At 26.9% G+C, this 24,303-nt stretch overlaps 1 protein-coding gene across 10 annotated transcripts in view; it reads right to left on the reverse strand.

Moving 5' to 3' along the window:
- The window catches only part of LOC142321485 (high affinity cAMP-specific and IBMX-insensitive 3',5'-cyclic phosphodiesterase 8-like), a 1,158,933-nt gene that overhangs the window by 15,699 nt on the left and 1,118,931 nt on the right, over nucleotides 1–24,303 (reverse strand). For 6 of the 10 annotated variants that reach the window (XM_075359602.1, XM_075359603.1, XM_075359609.1 and 3 more), the window contains 7 exons: nucleotides 20,385–20,432; nucleotides 10,833–10,969; nucleotides 9,167–9,274; nucleotides 7,940–8,130; nucleotides 4,256–4,534; nucleotides 3,050–3,177; nucleotides 1,966–2,132 (listed from right to left, as the gene is read on the reverse strand). In XM_075359602.1, the coding sequence (XP_075215717.1) occupies nucleotides 1,966–2,132; nucleotides 3,050–3,177; nucleotides 4,256–4,534; nucleotides 7,940–8,130; nucleotides 9,167–9,274; nucleotides 10,833–10,969; nucleotides 20,385–20,432 (1,058 nt within the window). Of the gene's footprint in view, nucleotides 1–1,965; nucleotides 2,133–3,049; nucleotides 3,178–4,255; nucleotides 4,535–7,939; nucleotides 8,131–9,166; nucleotides 9,275–10,832; nucleotides 10,970–13,979; nucleotides 14,000–16,203; nucleotides 16,502–20,384; nucleotides 20,433–24,303 lie in introns of those variants that run through there. The other 4 variants (XM_075359610.1, XM_075359611.1, XM_075359607.1 and 1 more) reach the window with 4 other exon arrangements.

A 24,303-nucleotide genomic window follows, 5' to 3' on the forward strand; every position in this document is an offset into this window, starting at 1 on the left:
CAGAACTGCAGTTTTAGTAGTTTTCAAGATATCTAGGATAAAACATAAAAGATTGAGTTTGAAAAACACACTATTTTATGTCTGGCAGAAAGTACCTACAATTTTATATTTGGCAGAAAAATGGTATAATGAATAATGTCCACAGAAACTAGATGATACAAATGTAAGAATTTGAAGTTTATGAAAAATAAAACATCAAAATACGGCAGATTTTGACTAGGTAATTAATGAAACAAAATTTTCTATATATGTATATATAAGCAGTGTGAGTAAATCCCTCACTGCTGCAAACAGCTATGACACATTTCCAAATTTTTGGTTTATTTTTCTAAAAATGAACTGATAAATAGTGATCTGTATACACTACAATGATATCTATAACTGTTTTCTGCTATTTCTATTTTACTTTGCTACTAATTTAATATCTTCATTGAGAAGCTGTTTAACTTATATTACAGAATGTATCTTTTTGGTTAAGTTTCCACCAAATAATGAATATGATACTGTTCATTTCTTTTATAATCTCAGGTTTTTTAATTTTTTATTTTAAAACTGATTTTTTAAAATAACATAAATGACTTAGCTGTTATTAGAAACTCATGCTTTAACTGAAAACTGCCCTTAAATTTTTGCATACTGGTTACAGTTCAATCTGATTAAATTGGCTACCAGGATGGTGAACTTATTGCAAATCAGCTGATTTCAAAGTCAAGAGTTCTAAGGTTCAAATCCTAGTAAAGGCAGTACCTTTACTAGTAAAGGCACTTTTATATGGTTTTGAATACTAGATCATGGGTACCAGTTTTCTTTTGCGGTTGGGTTTCAATTAACCATACATCTCAGGAATGGTCAAACTGAGACTGTACAAGACTACTCTTCATTTACATTCATACATATCATCCTTATTCATCCTCTGAAGTAATACCTTATGGTGGTTCCAGAGGCTAAACAGAAAAGAAAGAATAGATTGTTGTAATGTTCTGACTAAAACCCTGATGACACATGAAGCTATAAATAAATTAGAACTGATATAAAATTATTCAAGTATATTGGAGGCTTTAACCCTTTGTACTCATTTAGACCCTTTAACAAAGAGTCTCAGGAGTGGTATGGTCGCTGTGAGTGGCCCGTACAAAATCCCGTGAACACTTGCATGGCCACTGTGAGAGGCTGTGACTCTTGTATGCTATTTCAATGTAAATATTGTTTTACAATGGTCACTAGGGCCTGGTAAAACTAAGGCTTGTTTTGTATGCAGTGACAAAAGTGCTAGTGGGACAAGGAAACGTACCAAATATATGTGTGTGAAACATGTGCACTGCACAACATGGATTGTGTATTGGACAATGCTTTGAACAATACCACACAGCCAAGAGACTCAAGGAATAAAGCATTAAACAAACACTTGTTTTATCAATTTTCTGTTTTTTATTCATTTTTATAATTTTTTGTTTATTATTGAAATTGTTATTCATGTAATATAATTTTTTTTCTTCGGCCTCAAAGAAATTCTTAACTCATTATCTGTATTTTACTCTGTCCAGTTCTGTTTTTGTATTTACCTTTATTCATATAATATTAACATAATGTTTTTGTGAGGCCTAAAAAATTATACAATACTATGTTTTTTATTTTAAGATTGTTAAAAAAATCATTGCGTTTCTTCTTCTGTAAATGCTCTTTCAATGTCTCCATTTCAGGTAACACTTGAGAAAATAATTCCGAGCTATTGACAACTGGCAGCCGAGCAGTGGCAGACAAGCGAGCAGCCACTCACAGTAGCTATATGACCTGAGAGAACTATGCATGTGGAACATATTACACGCTGTTTGGGAACGGTGGGTGTTCAAGCACAAAGGGTTAAATATTGAGTATGTACTGTTTGTCATTTGTTTATAATAAAAGTAAGAATTCGACAAAAATATTGAAACTAATTTAAGGCTCAATGAAAATATAAAAACTTACCTTAACTTCATTACCACTAAGTTGCGCTACTTCTTCCATTGTTACAGTTGGTTTAATAAAGACTGAAACAAACTTTGTAAGATGTTCAAAATGTTTTGTCATTTCTGTAGCAAGAATCATATCAATGATACTTTGTCTTGCGGCTTTATAAACATCCTTGTCTAGAGCTGAAAATAAGTAAAATAAAACAACACAACTTATAGAGATTACAGAAAAAACATAACACAATAGAAAATCTATCTGTGAATTTTAAAATAGGTTACAACTTTGCAGTTATATTTATTTAATTAAGACATATTAATTTTAAACAAGCACAAGTAATATTCATATAGAAAAAATTTAATTAATCATTTTAAATTTTATAAGATTTTTTTATTTCAGTGTATAATCTCTAACAATTTATTTGCTCATTTAAAAAATTGACACAATTTCTGTTTTTATCAGTAAATAAGTAAATAAATAAATAACTCTTTTTGTGATTGGTACATAATTATTCATGATATAAATTCCATTAGGAATGGGTCACGATGGTTAAAAAAAAGGAACTGACCCAGCATTTGATTGGATAGATCATGGTAAACCAAGAGCATCATGACACATACATTAATAATAAAATTAAAAAAATACATGTGATTAAAAAACATATTAATTATTTAAAATATAAACACATGAAATAATATTATGGTAAATCTGAGTCATTCAATAATTAAAAGAGACAAATGGCAGTAGCAGAGAGACTATTTAATGTACTAACTAAAACTGTCCGATTTTCAAGTTGGCACCCCTGACAAAAAATACCAGCTGTTCAAAAAAAATGTCCATTATTATTATTTTCATCATCATCATCTCTCTCATTATTTAAAGATGTCAGATTAGCTTGAAACATGTATCATGAAAGAACAGTGTGCTGTGATAAGATTTTTATTTTCTCAAGATGTAGAAACTGGCTGAAATTTACTTCTGGATTTCAAAACATTATGGTTAAAAGTGTATTAAATCTTTAAAAATTGTTCTCCAGTTTTATTTATTCAAAATATTCAAACATATAAATAAGTATGTAATTTATTAATTAATGTTTATTTACCTTTAAATATATTAATTCTGTCATCGGCCAAAGTTAATTTGAATGTATGTGCAGCATGATGTGACTCTAATACACTAAGGTCATTGTATAATATCGCTAGTTCATCACCTGAATTGCAGAGAAATGCACTGTGAAAGAGAAGAAATATTATGTAAATTTTTAATGAAGTCAGTTAGAAGTTTACTAAAATTATAAAAATGATATATCATTAGGATACTTATAAAAAAAAGAAAAGAAAATGAAACACACACACACTTTAATAAGCCATTAAATATATCAAACAAAGGGAAATGAGACCTGATCCACAATTGTACCCACGATTTACATATATATGTATTAATTTTTTAAATATGTCCTATGTGTTGAATTATAATTAGTATTTTTAAACCATCAGATACGCACATACAGAGCAAGAATGATCTTACCTTCAATTTAATAAGGCCTTTTCAAATCCTACAAATTCATCATCAGTTATTAAAATACCACTGTTATCATTAGCATTAAGCTACTTCGTCAACCATGTCATGACTGATTAAAAATATTAGTCAGATATTAAAATTCTATTCTACAGGACTACCAATTTAAACAGATAATCCTGTTCAAAATTTACCTGATGGTTTACTAAATTCAAACTTTTATATTTATAAATGTAATATTTTTCCAAATGCTCCAGTTTGTTTTTAACATTACAAATTTCTAATATTTTAAGATTATTTACTAAATGTGTAATTTTATGTCCATTTGAAATCAAGTGTCTGCTGTATTTGAACAATTTTTATTTTTAAATGCTCTTAGATGTTCCGAGAATCTTACTTTAAAAGATCTACCAGTTTTAGCTATATATACGGCAACACAGTCTGTGCATTTAATTTTATATATGCCACTTAAGTTAAATCTGTCAAAAATATAATTATTGTTATAATTAAAGAATTTTTTTGAAATATTATTTACAGTTTATATGCAATTTTATATTATTCTGTATTATAAACATTCACTATTTTATTTGTGCTTTTGTTTATATAATTTTATAAAATATATTTTCTATCATAACTTTTAGAACCATTCACTGGAATAAGGATAGTGATTTTGTTATTATACTTATTCTTTAAATATCCCCTGTAAATGTTATCAATATAAGATTTATTGAACCATTCTGTAAAGCTATATTTATAATAAATCTAATAAAATACAATATATATATCATACCTTGACATGCCAGGATGATCTATATCGTGGCAAACAGCAGCAATTAAACCACAAGCTTCATCTAGATTATCCATTATTTTTTTAAGCTGTTCACGTTCTAAAAATGCAGCTGTTGCTTGCAATACATCTGCAGCATGAGTTGAATTGTGGTATGAATTACTTGAACGATAATTTCTTTCAATAACTGTTAGCCAATTATACAATGTTCTTTCATCACATGACAATGTCTTGTGTACATCAAAATGCATCAGTATATTCATACCTAAATAAACTAAGGGCCTAAAAAAAAATTACAGTTCTATTAGAAAAAAGATTAGTTTGAAATATGAGATAAATAATGCAAAAATTGTTAAGTACAAAGTTATTTAATTTTGGATAGATTTTTTCTCTATATTAAAATGGAGTTCTTAATATAACAAGTTGCTGTCAAATTTCATATTATTATCATAATAGTTATTATTATCTTCTTGTATTAATTTAAACCACTTTTTTTATTATTAATTAATTTTATATTTTGTAATGTATTCTTGCGGCTCCCTCATATTTTATTGATCCTTCCAAATAAATTCTGGAAAGTTCCTTTCTTCATCCAGGGAATAGCATACCGACCACAACTGGCATTATTATTATTAATTCTGTTTGTTTTCAGTAGAGTATTTTTTTGTTATTCATGTTTTTTCCATATATGCTTTTTTTGTTTCCTCTGTTACCACTCCTTCTCAGTGCTAGTCTTCACAGTTATACTAATGTAGCAACAAAATTTTCTGGATTAACACACAGTTAGTAATGTACTGAAATGAAATAGAACATATCAGTTGAGATGAATAGAAAGAAAAAGCATGAAGTTTATAATCCAGATGCTTGATATTTCAATATTGCCTGAACATATGACTTCAGGAAGAGGGAAAACAACAAGCAATCCATACATTCTTGATAAGTTCATATTTAAAAATAAACTCAGTCCTAAAAATCAATTAAAAAATTTCCTACTAGACTTCAATATGATAATACGGTGTGCTTTGAAATAGTTGTAGAGAGGTCTTACATAGTCAATAGAGTAGTGAACACAATTCTATTATCTAACATAAAAGAGCTTTGCTGAAGGTACATTAATTAAAATGTAAATTTCAAATAAGATGTGAATATTAATTCTTTGATTTATTTTTATATGAAGTTACATCTTTTACCTTAAAGTTCGAATAACCTGTTTTTAATAAAAGTTATTAAAAGAAAGTTAGCTCAATTTTCACCTCACACTTTTGTTCTTAAACTAAATTGTAATGGTTTGTAGAGGATATTTTTATTGATTTCTCATATTTTTACTTTCCTGGCTAAAATTATATATGTTGCTATCAGGAAAATATAAATATGGGTAAAAGAAAACTCTAAAAAAAATTGGTCTTTTTAAGTTTTGTACCTTAAAGAGATATTTTAAAAAATAGATTGCAAATAATCTGTGAAAAAATGTTTTATTCCAATGCTCCCAAATAAAAAAAAATTATTTTTGCCAGATGGACACGTTTGTGCATATGTACAAATGTATGTATCATTATCAGTAATAAATAAAATAAAAATATCTATTTACTGATTTTTTTTTAAATTCACTTTCATGGTACGCATCACTTCATCAGATGTATTAAAAATTAAAAAAAAGGGAAAAAAATTTAAAAAAGAAGGATGTTATTTCTTTTTAGTCAGATTGTTAAATGGTAATTTGAAGGAAAATTTATCACTGATAACAATACATACTGCTATCTATTAGATAATTTATGATTATATGACTTCTATTTTGGTGAACCATCATATTCAAATTTCACTTGCTCATTTATAATATTAATATCACTGTTTTTTATTATAAGTAATTTAAGACTAACTGTGTTTTTAATTTGTTATTACTCATTTTAAATACTTCTATGTCCTTTAAATTTGGAAATGTGTGTTTATTGTATTTTATGTGGATCAGTATTGATTTTTTTATTATATTTAAATGCTTATAAGTGTATCTTAAATCTTTTTTAAACATACTATTTGTCATACCTATATAGAATTTTTTACAATCCTTATTACAATTAATTCTATATAAACCTGGTTTATCATAAGCGTTTTGGTATCTGGTTTCTTGTTATTACTTTTAGAACTATTTTATAAAAGTTGGCGAGATGTTTTTTTGAAGTGAAATGTTTAAAAGAGGAGAAAACCTTTTTTTAGCGTACTATTTGTATAGTAATTATTTTTTTTAAAATTATTAATGATGATTTTATTGTGTCCTTTTCAACTGCTGTATGTTTAATTAACTTAAGTCATTTTTTAATAATACGTTATCAATACAAAACTTTGTTTATCATATTACTGTATGTGGCAATTTTTTGATGTAATGAATGGATAGAGAGGTTATTTATAGTTGTTATTGGTTTCCTGTATACTCCTAATTTTAATTTTCCTTTAATATTTATGTCAAGAAAATTAATAATGTTCTTATTTTCAATTTCTGCAGTAAGTGTTATATTTTTATGAAAGTAGTTAAGTTTATTAAAAATTATTATGTCTATTTATTATGGATGCGAATTATTATATACTGCTAGAATGCTAAACTACCAATTTATTTATGTATGTATATTGGCCTGTATTTGGTCTCATAAATCTGGACCGTGTAAATTGAATTTTTTGAAACTTGGTAGATAGTACTACCTTTGGGGGAGGGAAGAATATATTAATTTTTTGGAAAAATTGAAAAAGAGATGGTGTGTTTTGGCCAAAATAAAATTTAATATCTTTTCACACTTTAGGAAAACATTATTCTTATAGAAGTTAAAGGTTTTTTATCTAATTTCAAATTACTAACTTTTTTATTTAACATTCAAATAAATAAATTACTATGTATTTTTTTTTTTTTTTTTGTTATATATTACTTCAGAAAGGAGTTAGAGTTTTTTGCATCTATACTTTCTACATCAATATAGTTGTGAAGGACTTCACAACACTATAAAAATTTTTCCCATCCCACATCAATGGCCCGTGGTATCAAAAAATATTTTTTTAATTAAAAACGTTTTTAATTTAAACATTTATTTTAAATTGAAAACAATCTGGCAAGTTACCCACTGCATTTAAAAAGTAAAAATCTTAATTTTTTGATTAGGATTTCTTGAAAAAAAATTACCCAAAAATTTTCTCCCTCTTTTTAGAAAATTACAACTTAGTTTATTTAAAATTATGGTTGTAAGTTTGAATGTTTTAAACAATTTTAAGAAGGTCTTTTTTAATTTATTATCACCTTTAAGGAATTATTATTTTCTTAAAAATTAGTTTTACTCAAATGTTTCCCCTTGAGTATGAGAGCCCCCAAAATATTTTTTTTGCAATTCTAGATATTTAATGCTTTAAATGTATTTTTTTAAACAATGAAGTCACTTAAATAACAATACCCCCTCCCCTGATTTTGGAACTCCTAAATTAACAAAAAAATTCATAAATGTTTTTTAAATTTATTTAAGATCAATTTTAGTGAATATTTTATTCATTAAAAAATTCACAACAATAATCTCTGGTGCAGCCAGAAAGTTTTATCAAAAATGAACTGCCTGTGTTTTTATTTAGATTAATGACATCTTATTTTAACATGCAGTAAATGGCAGTGAATATTGATTGCAAGATTTATATTTATGAATAAAAATAAACGTTAACCTTCCTCCAGTTGTTTCTTCTAGCTTAAATATACTAAAGTCCCACATAAGTGAAGAATCCAAGAGTTCCTTTAAGACAGGAGACGAGAACAGTGTGAAAGAAGGCTTTCCAGATATTTGTGTTGTTTTAAGAGCTGATGCAGCTACAGAGTCATTGGAACTGCGTCTTAATGCATGGGATGGCGTTGGACCCTATAAATTACATTTTACTATATAATTAAATAATTTATTTTCAGAAAAGAGTATCATACAAATTATTTCTTTAATATATATTTTTTAATTAGTAAATTATGTATAATAAGGAGTCAATGTAACTCTCTCTCTGTATATATACATGTGTGTGTGTGTGTGTGTGTGTGTGTGTGTGTGTGTGTGTGTGTGTGTGTGTGTGTGTGTGTGTGTGTGTGTGTGTGTGTGTGTGTGTGTGTGTGTGTGTGTGTCATATCTAAGATAACAAAAATCACAAAGAAACGTTTTTAATAGAGATGGTTTTCTTCCATCTAAATAATTAAGTATTTTACTATGATGTATGGTGAAGACTTAACATAAACTATTGTATACTTATAATATTATATATAAACATACATAAAATAAAGTGTACCAAAGTACTGAAGTGTAAACTTTAATCTGAGTATGTTTCTTAGAAGGGAAGAAATCAGAACGGATGAGAACATTTAATTATTTAAAAACGTAGCATTTGAAAAGATTAATGATTAAGGAATTATTAAAAATGGAAAAATTACTTGAGAAAGCTTGCAAAATTATTTGTTTAGAATGTTATCTTATATGGAACAGAGACCTACACCACTGAGAAGAAGGACTTGAGAACTTTGGAAGAACTCTAATGTGTCTATAAAGGAATTAAAATTGAGTAAGTAAATGTCTGATAAACATAATATAAATGGTGAAAGTGGATGTCTAATAAACAAAATATCAACACCAAAGTGGCACAGATTGGATATGTGTTGAAACAGAACTTTACCTAAAGAAAGATGACTGAAAGAAAAATACAAGGGAATGAGGGTACACATCTTAGGATAGTTGACAAGTGACAAGGCATGAGGGGCAATTTTTAGTTTTACTAAAGAATTAGAATAATGGGGAGCAAGATAAAATTAATTGAATACCAGAGGTGACTAGTTAACTGCTTTTAGGTAGTCGTTTCATAATTATAAACTCAAACACGTAACTCTAAATAAGAATTTAATCAAGAAAATAAAGTACTCACAGTAACGAGGGCTCCAATTAAATCACTGGTAACAGGATCTTCAAGTTTTAATGTGTCATTTTTTATATTAGTTGTATAAAGCTCTGTTGAACGAAGTATGTCTAAAACCTGAAATTAAAAAAAAGCTCTTGATGTTTATGCAGTTGTTGAATATAATACTAATGTAATAATTTTTTAGAATAATAAAATTTTCATTTTCACTCTCACTTATATCTCCCCAATATAATAAAAACCTTAAAAGATTTTAATTTAATGTTCTTTAAACTATCATTTATGTTCTGAATATGTTGATCCAAAACACTGCACATGATAATATGATACATATAAGAAAAAGCTACAGTCCTTCACATTTGTAAACTATGATTAAATAAACATAAATTAAATACAAACATTTAAATTATTTTATTTTTATCACAACTGATAGGACATCAATTGACTATCATTGATTGATAGGACAATTAGTTAATAATTAATTGTCATTAATTATTAATTAATTAATGATAAATTAGTAATTAATTGACAGTTAATTATCATTCATTTATAGGACATTAATTGATAGGATATTAAAATTCTATTTTTATTGGATTGTGTGTGATTGGGAGAGTGGAGATTCTTTGTTATCAAAATGAGAAGCTCATCAGTACTTAGCCAAAGCCTTACCTACAGTAGGAATATAGCCGAATGGGTTGTGGTACTACTGGATACATATTTGTACAATACAATTCCATCGATGGGTGAAATTTAGGAACCCAATATATATTTTCAGATAGCTGTTTAATTTCTGAAGGAAAACTAATTTTTATTATGGCATATATTTAAGCTGATTAACCCACAATCATTGATCAGTGATGCGCTACTCCTAATGTAAATAAAATTGCTCCACTCTTCAAAGATAGTGGATAGGGTGGGCTCCTTCTAAGTGTATGATTTCTCCCCTCTCTGAATTTTATCTTCCCAGAAAACTTAATTCTTCAGTTTATTTCTGTTTATTCAAAAGTGAGATACTATTTATAGATTTATAATGTTCAAGAACAACAAAAAGTATTGAGAAAAAAAATTATTAACATAAAAAAAATTGTTGAGTTTTTTCATACCTGTCTAAAAGCTTCATTAAAAAAACTCTACATAAAAAGAGAATGAATGTAAAAACAAAAGAATAGATAAAATATCAGAAAAGTGTTTAAAAACATGCAGCAGAGAGGATTGGTACTTTGATCAAACAACAGCACAGAAAACAGTGTATTCTGCTCAACACACTGAAGTTTAAGAGATAAACAGTATAAAAATATTGCCATCAATTTTTATTTTCGTAAAAGTTAAAGTTCTACCATGTGATTTTATTTAGACAGTAAACAGAACTACAAGATTGTTATTACCACCCAAGATATGATTGCTCCCGAACTGTTTATTCATAGCTGTTATAGTCTTGCTAAATGAGTATAATTCTTCATCAAAAAAGACAGTCTTGTTTTATAATACAACAATTTTATAAAAGTTTTAATTATTATTAAATAATAAAACTAACTGCAAAGTTTATGTGTAGACTCATTTTTCAAATGAAGGTATGAATAAAAATGATAGTTCAAGGAAAAAATTAAAGTAGATATTGCTTAGAAAAATCAAACTACAGCATTTAAATGAAAAAAATAAATAAAAATAAAATTACCTTGTCTAACATTTGATTCATTTGAGGTGAAGAGTTTTCTTGGACAATGTTTATGTACGTGATAATCTTTGTTATAGGTGTTTCCAGGGGTAGATTATGCAATCTTGCTAAACTCATTCTTCTAGAAGACTGAGCTCCTATAAAAAATGAGATTTAGAATAGTCAAAATACTCTATATATTGAATTTGAATTTAAACTGAAAAAAAAATTGAAAAAATTTTAGCCCATCAATAATTAAAGAGTTAAATAAAAGCACCTTGAGAAAAAAGAACCTGTGGTGTGCATGAAATTAAAATAAATCTGATAAAAGAAGAAGATTATCACAAATAAAATAAATAATATTCTATAGCAATGATTTAATTAGATACAAATAAGCATAACTACGCCAGTTACATTTCAGCAGTAAACAGATATTACATTTTACATAAATTTGTTTATATACATTCACAAAAGAATAATACAAATTTTACTATATTTTCAACCTTTAAAATTAAACAACAAATAGAAATTAAGATGTATATTCAAATGAGAATGAAATCTGGAATTATAAATAAGAAAATGAGCGATAAGCTGAACTTTCATAAACTTTCAGATACCTTCCTTAACAATATATAAAAAATTTCTGCAGTCTGAAATCACAAATTATTTCAGAAAAATAAGATAATTTTTACAAAAATAAGATTCACTTTTCTATTCAAGAAGATATTTTGAAATTATTTTTATAAGTCTCTTTGGAAACAGATTTACCCAAGTATTATAAAATATTGGATTGGGAAATATTGTATCTCTTCTATTATATAACCCTTATTTTAGTCAAATGATATTTACCTATTATTAAAAAAAATAAAAAAATAAAAATAATATACTTGTCATTAATATGATTAATAATTATTTCTTATTCATATTATGTTGGAGGGTACAATGTAGATCCTCATTGTAACAAAACATTGTTACATATGTAAGGAAAATATATACCTTAATTTAAACAAGTGGCCCAGATTAAAACTAATTGAGATCACTGAGAAAAATACATAGTTGAATGTAGATAAAAAACTTATTAATTGTAAAGATGACAGAAAATGAATAACGGTGACTCATAATAAAAAACGAAGTGATCAAGAAAATTGTCATATTTCAATTTCAGCAGATGCTTACTTTGATATTAATTTTTAAAAATGTGTTTCCATTGTAATTTAAAATATAATTATGATAAATGAATAAAATATTCAATAATAATTGCATGATAATAATAAATTATAAATAATTTTCAATATTAATTTTAGTACAGGATAAAAGTTTTATAGAGTATGACATGGAGATATTATTAATTGTAAGTAAAAGTACTAAAATGATAATTAAGATGAACTTTAAAACACATCAGAATTCAATTGAGATAATTTAAGTGATAATAAATGAGATAATAAATGTGTCATTTAACTACATAATCTAGTAACTCAAATTCTTCTTTCTTTTTTTAAGTTTATTACCAATAATTTTGTTTGCTTTACAGCGTTGTCAGCTTTATAAGCCTTCTTGGACAGATTAATATAATTTAAAAAGCACTGTAAGTCTATTTCATAATTATCATAGTGGAAATTTTTATTTATATGTGGTTTTTCTTTTGCATGTATGCTTTTCATTTGATATGTGAATGATTTAATTTTTTTTAAATTTACAGGACATCATATGCTTAAATTTTGAAATAATTTTTAAAATAACTCCATATGTAATTTTAATATATATGAATAAAATACTTATTTAATGTGATTATTAATATTAAAAACTGAATCTAATTTATTGACTTATTTTTATGTTCTAAGTACTTAAAAAACTACAGTTATCTTAAAAGACATAATTTTCTTGTGTTGTCTGAACACATATTTTTTTAATACACATTTACAGTAAAATATTCATTTAATGTAAATTTCTACTACGTGTTTTAATTTAAAGATGAAATAAATTAAATTGTATTTTAGTCCACTGTTTAGACAAATTATTATTATTTGTAATTTGTTTTTAAAATGCACATTAAAAAAGAATCAATTTTTATAACGCTGAAGTATAATTTTTTGGCTCCTATTGTTGAATCCTTAAAATCAATGGGAATTATTCATTTAAATACTGCACAATTCTGTGTTTTTACCATAAAATAGTTAAACTACTAAGATGTTTATTTACAGATCATTTTATTACACATATCTAACATTCTACGTGTAAGAAGAGTACATTTGTTTGTTATAAAAGGGTAAATTGTTTGGCAAAGATTGATGTAGTAATCTGGTGAAATGCCAGAAGATGGCATTACAATGATTCCCAAGGTAGAGAGTATATGCACATGCTTAGTAGTCACAGACCTGACTGAAGGATGCTATTTTTTGCAAGTTTGTTATGAATATTAAAAAATACCATTTTCTACAGCATAATGGGTATTTCTGCTGTATAACATTAACAAATACCATTTTCTAGAGCACAGTGGGTATGTGTTGTGGATATTTTTAAAGATAAACAAATGCATACGTGAAAGAACAATTTTGTTGAAAGTATTAACAAGTGACTGTGCTCAACAACTCAACAATTATGATTATTGTCAGTCATTTCTGAGAGACTTGTAGTAGCACTGGTGTTACATCTGCTAATGGACTAAAATTATGGGAGGAAGAACAGCATTAGAATAGCCCTTAACAAATATTTTGCATGAATTGACATACAGATGTTATATGGGAGTGCACATAAGGTAACAAAGAAATTATGTCTGTATGCTTAGTTATGTCCAATGTATACAAGAACTGAAAGAACCAGACACTCTCAAATGAACTGCATACTGTAAAAGACATTGGTAAGATGTCATGGAATGAACTTGGATGGATTGTTTTTTATTGACAAATGTATTTCCTCCTTAGTGGATATATCAATAGCCAGCACAGCAGATTAATAGAAAACTCCTCTGGGTTACAAAAATATGATTTCACTCATTGAAAGTTGGGATTTTTTGTGCAAATTCATGACAATGAATAGTGGGATCTAAATTTTTTGACACGACTTCAATTTCCAGTTTGGAAATTTCCAATTTCCAGTTTGTAATTTACAGTTTGTTATATAAACTTGCAATTTATTGTACTTTTGCAAACAGATGAATGTTGTAGTTACCTGCAGCATATCACATGTCTTATGATACTATGCAGTTTCTGGAAGACATGCTTGGCACTTGATTTCAAAAAGTTTATGCTGTCTGATAACCTGTGAATTTCTTTCTCTGGGGGTATCTCAAATATTATATGTACCAACAGATTCCATGTGTTGTACAAGACCTAAAATAGGATAGTACAAAAGAGATTATATCTATCAACTGTATATATTTCTATGCAAAATGGCATCCAACATGATCTACGGGCTTGTACCTGCTTCAAGCTTGGGGTGGACATTTTCAACACCTACTATAATATAAATAGATGTTGTAAGCCAACATATCATTTGATGTCTGAATCTAAGTTTGTTTTTAATTTAACACACAATGACGGACGTGATGTGTATGTGATTGTGATGTATATACATGTAGGTCATTCAGAAAGTAAGAGCCATTTGTGCATCGCATGCATGCAACATCACTCACAGCAATGGGTCAAGACCAACTGATCTCAGTTGTTGTTCTGCTGTAACCTCTTTGGTAGTTATGTAAGGAAATTATTAGAGATAAAATTTAAAACTATTTTTATAAAATATGATGGACTTTTTTAAGTGATAATGAGTCATAATATCTTTCAAATTTGGATTAGCAATTAACAACTAATTCCTATCTTTGGCTACTGGTCTCACACTTCAGTACAATTGATTGTAAATAAAAAATTCTGTAAACAGTTAAACAAAATTTCACTTCTCAATCTATTCTGTTGGAAAATAAATAAATCAATGACAAAGTTATTTATGGTTATAAACAATAAATTCATTTTAAAGCTGTATAACTTATATAGAGCTGCTCACTGGATATGTTTTTAAATTATTCATAGTTCTGTAAGTACTATGAATACTTATTAAATAGAGTACTTATTTTTATAAGTACTCTTACATTATCAACGATCATTATATTCACTGTTTTTCAGTTTTATCAGCCAAATATTCTCTCAGTTCATGTTTTGATCGAAACTGAACATGTAAAGAAGTCGTCTACAGTATTAACAAATATTATGTAATACGCCTGTATCTTTTTGTACACTTACTTGTTTATCATTAACAAATTTTATAATAATTTATATACTGAAAATTCAAGTGGTATCCACATAATGATATAATGTTTTTTTCGTGTTAATAAACTTCAAAGGCTGTACCAAATTTTAATAGTTATTTAATACTAACCTATAAAAAATCACAGGTAATAACAACTGACACATTTTTAATTATTAAAATACTAATTATTAATTAGTATTTTAATTATCATACTGTAAAATACTAATTATTAATTAGTATTTTAATTATACTCAATACATTAGCCAATTTAATATTACAGAACACTGTGATGGTTTAAATTTCATTGAATAATTCAAATTCCAAACACATTTCCCAAAACCACGTAAGTGCAAAAGTTAAGAAATCCTGAAATTTGTTAAAACAAAGTAAATTAATTATTAAATCATTTTTCTGCAGGTGATTAAATTTCTAACTTGCTATTCATAAAGCTAGAAACTTTAATTTTGTAATCCAAGAAAAATGACAAGCTTGACACAGATTTCAACCCAGCCCCCACTGAAAAAAAAAATATTTATAACTATTACATATATGAAAAAATACAAAATATTTTACATAAAAATACATGAATAGAACTTTTTAAAATTTTTAATCTTATTTTACTAAGTTTTTAAGGCTAAGACAGGAGGGGATTTTTATTAAAAAAAGATTGTGTAACTCATGTAAATACGAGTATACCAAATTTTTTATTAGCACTATTATTGATGATGACAATTCAAATGAGGTCCTCTGAACCAACTCCTCCTGTTGTGACGATTGAATTTTTTCGTATTCTAAAGAAAAAAAGAAGCAACAATAAATTGTTTAAATTTCCAATGAAATTAAAGTATTTCATAAACTTACTTTTTAAAGGAAATACATTTTTTTAAGAGACTGGAAAAAACATCTTATTTACAGGATACCAATAAACAATTTGTAACAAAAAATACTCAAAAAATATTTTTCAATACATTAGTAATATTTTTAAAAGTTTTAATATTAAATCAATTGATGTATCTTTTACAAAAGAGGAAAAATATATGACTACAATCATACTGCTCAATGCCAAAGCATTAATACATTACCAGACTACTTCACAAAAAGCAATAATTAGCATTATTTTAACAATTGTTCTTTAATTAAAAATGAGTACCAGTTTTACTAGACGATGTCACTTGAATCGATGGTAATTTTCTACTCGAATGAGGCATAATTTTGTTACTTTCTGATTTTACTGGAATGTTAGTTTCTGATTTTACTGGAATGTTAGTTTCTGATTTTACTGGAAAATTGAAGTTGATACTTGTAGAAACTGGCAAAATTCTGAGAGGAGTTTCTGATGACTTTAATGGAGAATTGAAGCTGCCGATATTTGTAGAAAGTTGTGAAATTTTGATAGCAGTTTCTGATGACCTTATTGGAGAAAGAAGGCTCATATTTGCAGAAAGTATTTTTTTATCAGCAATTAGATGAAGATTTGTCAGTTCCCAAATTACCTCTAGTGAAAAAACATGTATGCTAAAAAAAATTGACAAACTAAAAAAAACAGATGTAATAAAATATAATTAAATAATTATTATTATATTTTACGATTTTATTAATTCCTTAAAAGTCTAAAATAATCTAAATTTTTATTTTAAATTAATAGTATCGCTTGGTAGTTTAAAGTAAGCCATTATTTAACATCATATCACTTTATTACTGTGCTTGTTGCTGGAGACTTATGACGATTTTTTAGTTTTATAACTAAACATTATACAAAGTCAGATCTGTGACTAAGCAAATATGTTTCAGCTTTTGATAGAACAGGAGTACATAAAAAATAATTTCAGGCTTCAAATTAATCTTGGAAATCAGACTATACAAAAAAAAAACAGCCTACATGAAATTTATAAATATCAAAAAGGCATCTGAACAGAGAGGGTAAAATTTCCAGAAACATTAATTTGAAATACAGAATTATTTATAGTTTATACAAGAATCAGGTAGTTACAATAATAAAAAAAATGAAACAAAAAATGTACAGTAAGTCTAAGTTTTGTAAATAATTGGTTGAGGCACAGTAGTTAATTTTGCTTGCGTAAGGCTATGTGCTGGTATTGATGAATGGATGTGGTGGGAGTATATATATTATAGGAAGGGCATGAACTGTTATGTAGTATGACAATTTTCAGTCTTTAATCACTTTACACCATTTGATAGTTGTATCTATTAGACTTTGACTTAATTTTTTTGGTACAACATACAGTATCTTTCAATATTACGAACAACAAACAATATTTTTTTTAATACTAAATCAAAATCCCTCAACTGAAGCACAGAGGTGGTACTTAATAAGATTCTGGAATGTTATGCATGAAAATGTTATGAAAATTTAGGATTGTGTGGTTAATATCTTTGAGAATTATCAGTTCACACATTAAGGAAATTACTGAAGGAGAAAAAAAAACGATGTAGAAAACAAAGTATTACCCGGCAATATTCATTTAAGAATAAACAAAAAAGTAAATATTGATAATCTCCAGAAATGTGTATGTGGGATAAAATACTGTATAATTTCATAAAACAATCACAGATTGGCTACTCTAAGAAGTTATAGAATTTGGAATTAAAATTTAATTTCAACCATGTAACTCAATAAAATTTTAAGGAACGTGGATTCAAATGCAGGAAGACCAAAGACAACAGAAAATTTTTAATTTAAAAGCATGATATGCACTTTAAATAAATTACATGTTTGAACAAAATTTGAGAATTTCGGAGAAAAGGTAGGTCTAGCATATTTTCTGATGAGTCCTACATAATTCAACGCAATAGTAGAGTAAAGGGTAGACTGAAAATCTATCAGTGGTTACAAAAAGGAAATTTTTTAAGACTCAAGGGTACTAATAGTCCAGGCTGGAAGTGAGAAGTAGAAAATGCTATTTTGGTTTTTAATGAGACCAGAACACAGGGGATTATCACAATGAATAGCAGGAAAAATCGATTAAAGGCTAGCTGATCGGAAGTCTTTCAGGAAATACAATTTTGGTGGTACATAATTTTCTGTACTATAACAAAAAAATGGAATAAAAGAAAGAAAATTTTACTTTAACAATTGGCAACTGTTTTTTTTTTTTTTTTTTTTTTTTTTTTTTAATTGCAGAAAAGCTTTCTTTTTGTTCTTGCTCATCTGGTCAAGATTTTCCTTTGTCTATTTGTTTTATTAATTATTGCATTCGCTAACAGAAAACAATTTTTTGGTAAAATAAATTAATATTAAATTGAATATCCGCAATTTCACTTTTGTTTAAGCTGAATTCATTTCTGGGCAAATTTTTTTTGTTTTTAATTCCTTTTCATAGAGGTACACAGAACTTTTCAATATTTTCAAAGAATGACTAAAAACTTAAGTAAAAACAAACTAGAATTTTTTTCTATATGGAGACTGAAGGGAAAAGGACTCCTTCATTTAAAATTAATGAAAAATTTTTTGAATGGTACTGCTTTGGACAAATTAAATATATTAATTGATGCTTATCTGAGTTTAAAAACTTAAAATGCTTATGCAAAATAATTTTTTTTTAAATTCTTGAAAGAAGAATTAGAATATTTATGAATGTTTTTGAATATTTATGCCGAAAAATTATTTCAATGTTCAAACTTGTCAAAAACTTCAAAACTAAAAGTTGAAAATTTCAAAACAATTATTTTCTTTTCAAATTGTAATATAATTTTTAAATTTTAATACCACTGTTATATATAGTGTGGTTTGCTTTGTGAATTAAGTTGTAACACTTTCATTAAAATGAAATTTTTCTGTGCTTTAAAACATTTGATTACTGTTTCTGTTCATTAAGTGCTTCTTGTATTGAAGGAATGTTAGTTGCTTCAACATTAAATTCATCTTCACTACCACTGATCCTGTTGTCCTTATTTTCTAAAATTTCTTCTACTGTTATTTCTTTCATCAGCTATTATTTGACATACTAGTTTGTAATTGTCCATATACACACTAAGAACTGCAAAAATTGGCATTAAATCTGGTGTCCAAAATGTATCTTCCAAAAAGTAACAGTTTATTAAACTATCTGAAAATTCCTTCGATGTGCTTAATAGTAGTAAAATATTAACTGAAGAAAGGTTTTAGGGGACAGAATGAAACCTCTGCAACATAATATCACATATCACATAGAAGATTTAGGTGAGCGGGGATGATAGTTTGGAATGAAAAAATTTTAAGACATCTTGGAAAAATAATGAAAGTAAAATCTTATGTACAGAATGAATATTTTGGTAGGTCATATACTACATATACTAAGGTAATCTAGTGTAGCATATTTTGAGTATGATATCTTAAGCCAAAAATTCAACCCTTATGAAATCATTTCTATATTTTATATGATATTACATAATATTGGATTTTATTAATCTCATCATTTATTAGTTTTAATTATCACAAACTGAAGCAAATCTGATCAGAAAATCATTTACTGCAGCATTTTTTCTAATAATAAGTAATTAAAAGGCATCCGCAAATTATACAGATAAAAAAATTTAAAGAATGCTGAGGTTGAAACTGAAAAGACTTTTTAGGAATAAAGTTATACATTTTTTTTATAGAAAAAAGAGACCATTACAAAAAATCGTAAAATCTGTTAATATAAAAGATTTTGACATAATTACAAGTTCAGTCAAATCATCTTTCAACAGTGCATTATACCAGAAAATATCATAATAGGAAAAAGTTCCATTTTTGTAACTTTCTAAAAAAATCTCATGTTCTGTTGCATTGTTTAATAACTTACTATGTCATTTCAATAATTTTGCTCTTTTCCAGAATAAGATGATGATGATGATAAATAAGGGCTTACTATACCAGTAATTAAGTTTATTAATTAGTAAGCTAACCAGTAAGTTCAAACTGTCTAGAAATAATAACCAGAGTGGAAGAGGTAAGTTGTAGACTTAGGTATGGATAAATTGGTACCAGAAGGCAGTCGTACAAGAGCCAATGTCGACTTCATGTTCAATATATAATTTCACAACTAAAATTACTGAATAAGAAGAAAAGAAATAGATTAAATTATTTTAATCGCAACTGTTTAACAAATGAAACATTAAAATGAAACAATTTTTTAGAGAGTATTAATTGTGTTATTTTGTTTTTTAAAATAGATTTAGCTTCTTAGAAATAAGAGAGATTAAGTTAAGTAAATAATTTGTAGTTATAAAAGACAGGTTGTAATCAAATAAAGGATAGGCACGGTAAGTAACCAGGCCAAAGCCCAAGTAAATTTTGGTCAATTTTTTTTTTGTTTAAATGGTTTATGAAATTATAAGAAAGAAAATTACCATAACTGGCCAGGCCTGAGAAAATTTTGTCAAGTTCTGGTGCATCTGCTATAAAGTAAACAAAAAGAAAATACAATAATAAAATTAACAAACTATTAATAAACAAATTTAAAAAAAAAATAATTTAATTACTGTGATAAACAGAAACTAAATTTCAAAATTAACATTTTCTTGACTTTCATTAAACATTTTCTTCTTTTAATAATTACGAAATACAAGTAAATACTATTAAGTAAAATAAGAATAAACAAAAATTTTTAAGCAAATAAATTATTCTAATTAATTTGGTAATGGTATTAATTATTTTGTAAATGATTTTCATTAACAAAAAATTATTTGACATGCACTGTTGGTTTTGAAATACAGTTGCTTTTTTTTAGAGGACCTAATGAACTGTCTTCTTGGGAAATTTTTCCAAGTTAATAACAGTTACTAATCAGAATGCTTATAAGTAGACAGAATAAAATAACAGAATCAGCAAGTGACATTAAATAAATTTTTGCAAAATTAAAAAAAGAATAAATATATAAAAAATTTTAATTCATTACAAAAATGCCTGAAATTCCTCTGTACAACATAAAATATTGGATAATAAAAAACTCAAAGCACTTTTCATCAATTATAATATTTTATCATTAAAACCTATGACAAAATTGATTTTTTTTTTTAAATTGTATTGAAAAAGTAAATAATATATGAGGGTCATTCAACTAAAAACCGAAATTTGTTTACATAACTTTATTGTATCAGATAAAATTACAAATAAATTACCTTACTTTTTTACTTAGTTTTGTTCAACAGAAATATATTTTCTCCACTGAAGAGGTAGCTTCCTGATCTCCTCATAAAAAAAGAAACAAGATATTTGCTCAAACAATGAATTGCGCACATAATGCTCAACTGTGGCATTGTCTTCGAATCTTTCCCCTCCAAAAGCTTCTTTCACCAAACCAAACATGTGTAAATCACATGCTGACAAGTCTGGATTGTACAGTGGATGTTCAAGAGGTGTCCAATGAACTTTAGCAAGTTTATTACAAGTCTGAGTTGCTGTATATAGTCATGTGTTATTGAGAAGGAGGACGTTGCAAATTGGTTTACAGCATCGTTTGTATGTGATAAGCAGCCCTGATGTCATCCAACAACTGGCAATAGTGTGCAACATTTACCACACTTTGTTCATGCAGGAAATCAATCAGCAGCAAACCTTTTGAATCCCAAAACATAGTTGCCAGAACATTTCCAGTTGATAAGTGTTTCTTGGCCTTGATCGGTACCTCCTCCCCACTTTTCTCCAAACCATATTTCTTCTTATGTTTTCTGGGATGTAGTGGTAGACCTACATTTCATTATAGGTCACAATACAGTATAAAAATACCTTGCCTTCCTTCACAAAGTGATTCAGAAGTTGCCAACAAATGTCTTTCTGGACATTTCTCTGTGCCCAGTGAGAAAACATGAAATCCACCTTGCCAATACTTTGCTGTATCCACCTGTATCTGACAAGGTTATATGCACACTCCCAACACTTATACCCACTATTACTACACTATTACTAAAATTCCAGTTTATATTTGAATGACCCTCATATAATTTAATTATAAAATTAAGACTACATTCAAAATATGATCAAAATTAAAAATATTTGAATATAGTTAGTTATTATTTTGACTTTTTCAAATTTGAGGTCATAATTTTTCACATGAATCATGAAATCTTTCCTGATAAGACTTATCTTACCAGTTAGAACTTGTAAAACTACTAACATCTGAAAGTAGGGAATAACTTAATTTTGATTTTAAGTTAATTTACATCATATAAAATTAAATCTTTGTGATACGTTTTTCAAAACAGTTTTTTAACAGTATCTCAGCATTTCATGTAAAGTTGAAAACAAATTAATCTGTAATCTGAATAGTGTCCATTATCCAGTTAGTTAGACAGTCTGTGAATTATGTAAGAACAATAAAACTGATTCAAACAAAAACTGAGGATAAATTATAAACTTATCTTAATCCTGAATCAAATCTTGAAGGAAGATCTCTCAACTTTCTTTATGGATCCATTTTAGCAAAAAATTAATTAAAGCTCTTTAAACATTTTTTTCATAGAAAAGCTTTTTTTAGAATTCTGACCAAATGATAAAAAAAAAGCAGTAATTTAGGAAGTTATAAATGACATAAACATATACAATAACAACATATAAACCAGTTATATGTCTGTGAAGGCTACTAAGTAAATTTGTTTATTTAAGTAAACAGGGACTCAAACTGTTTTTATCTTTTATTGAAAAAGTTTGTGTGTCTTATAAATTTAAGCAATAATGTTTTTAAAGTTTATTCAGCACCAATTCTTATAAAATATGTAGGAGGATGGATTTTAGATTTTAGGAGAAATCTAAAATCCATTTAGAAGAAAAGAAATGAAATATATTTTTGAGAACATTATTGTAAAAATTAAAAGAAATAAAATAGGAGTGATATGTGAGAGTACAAATCCGAAATGTATTTAGGGGGTGTGGAAGTACCATCAAACAAAAAACTGAGGAAGGCCTTATCAAGGAGAAAGTCCATGAGATAAACAAGGAACAAGGTGATAGAGTAATATAAAAAGAGATAAAGAAGATATGCAATGACTTACAACAGAAAAGGACTGACTTATGGAGTAATTGGAGGGAAGGTATTCATGGAAACCTCAACCTGGGTGTAATTAACAAAAAGTATTGTTAAATTTGAATAAACAATTAATTTTACAATTATGTTAAATAATCATCATGCTACTGTAAAATACTGTATTATATACTCTAGTAGTTATTTTTTAGCAATACAGTTGAAGCTTTTTGTCAATATCGACTAAGAAAAATCCCAACACCATACGAAAAAGATCTACTATCAAATATACAAGTTAAAAGTCAGTAGATAAATTCTAAGGAAAATTTAAGATCGTGTACAAGATTATAAACTACCCCAGAGGGATTGCTTTTCTCTTTCACCCTCCATCCATTTTCCTTATCCTAAGCCTTCTTTCACAATTTTTGGTTTTATGAGTGCAGGTATGATCCTGATATACTCTATGTTGAGGATTTCAGAAGCTGAAGAGTTAATGTAAGAACCTTAGTAAGGGTTTGAGCAACCATCAAGAAGATATATGCATGTGCTTTGATAATTTAAAAATATTACAAAACTTTTGAAAAAAAAGACAATAACAATGTCTCATTTTCAAAATACAGTATATTGTGTCAAAAAATACATAATGATAATATCCAATAGGTAACATTCATACAGAATTACTGGAAAGGACAGCTACTTCAGAGAATATTTTTTCTCATAGGAAAAATGTATCTTACTCTTAAAACCAAAAAAAATAAACAAGGTCATATAGATTCAGTTCAAAAGAAGTTGATAAAAACAACACACAAGGGGTACATAAATTAACTGCAGTTATCAAATTAAAATTACATTGTACAGACCAGGTGCACATTCAATCACAGTAACAAAGAATACACATACAAGCACTATACATAACAGGATTTACATTTACAAACCAGTTCATGGAAACAAGATATAAAGAGCCGAGGCAACGTGGTGTAAATTCCTGATATTTAATAATTTTAAACTTTATCTTAAAATCAATAAAAATAAGGTAAGGGATTTTTTTACACTGCAATGTTTTCTTAATTTTAATAAAAGTTACATTTTCTTGATGAATTATTTTCAATATTTTCTTTGTATTTAGCTTAGAGAAAAAATACCTTTTTATATATTAAAATTTGCAATTTTACTTTTACAGTACTGTAATCTGCAGTATGTATTCAACAATGTCAGTAGATTAAAGTAAACACATTTTACATTTCTTGTTGAATATTAGTGAAATTTTCATTCTACTTGGTACTAATAGTACCAAAACAAAAAAAAACTTA

The sequence above is a fragment of the Lycorma delicatula genome, chromosome 3 (genome assembly GCF_047948215.1).
Source record: "Lycorma delicatula isolate Av1 chromosome 3, ASM4794821v1, whole genome shotgun sequence".
NCBI classification, from domain to species: domain Eukaryota; kingdom Metazoa; phylum Arthropoda; class Insecta; order Hemiptera; family Fulgoridae; genus Lycorma; species Lycorma delicatula.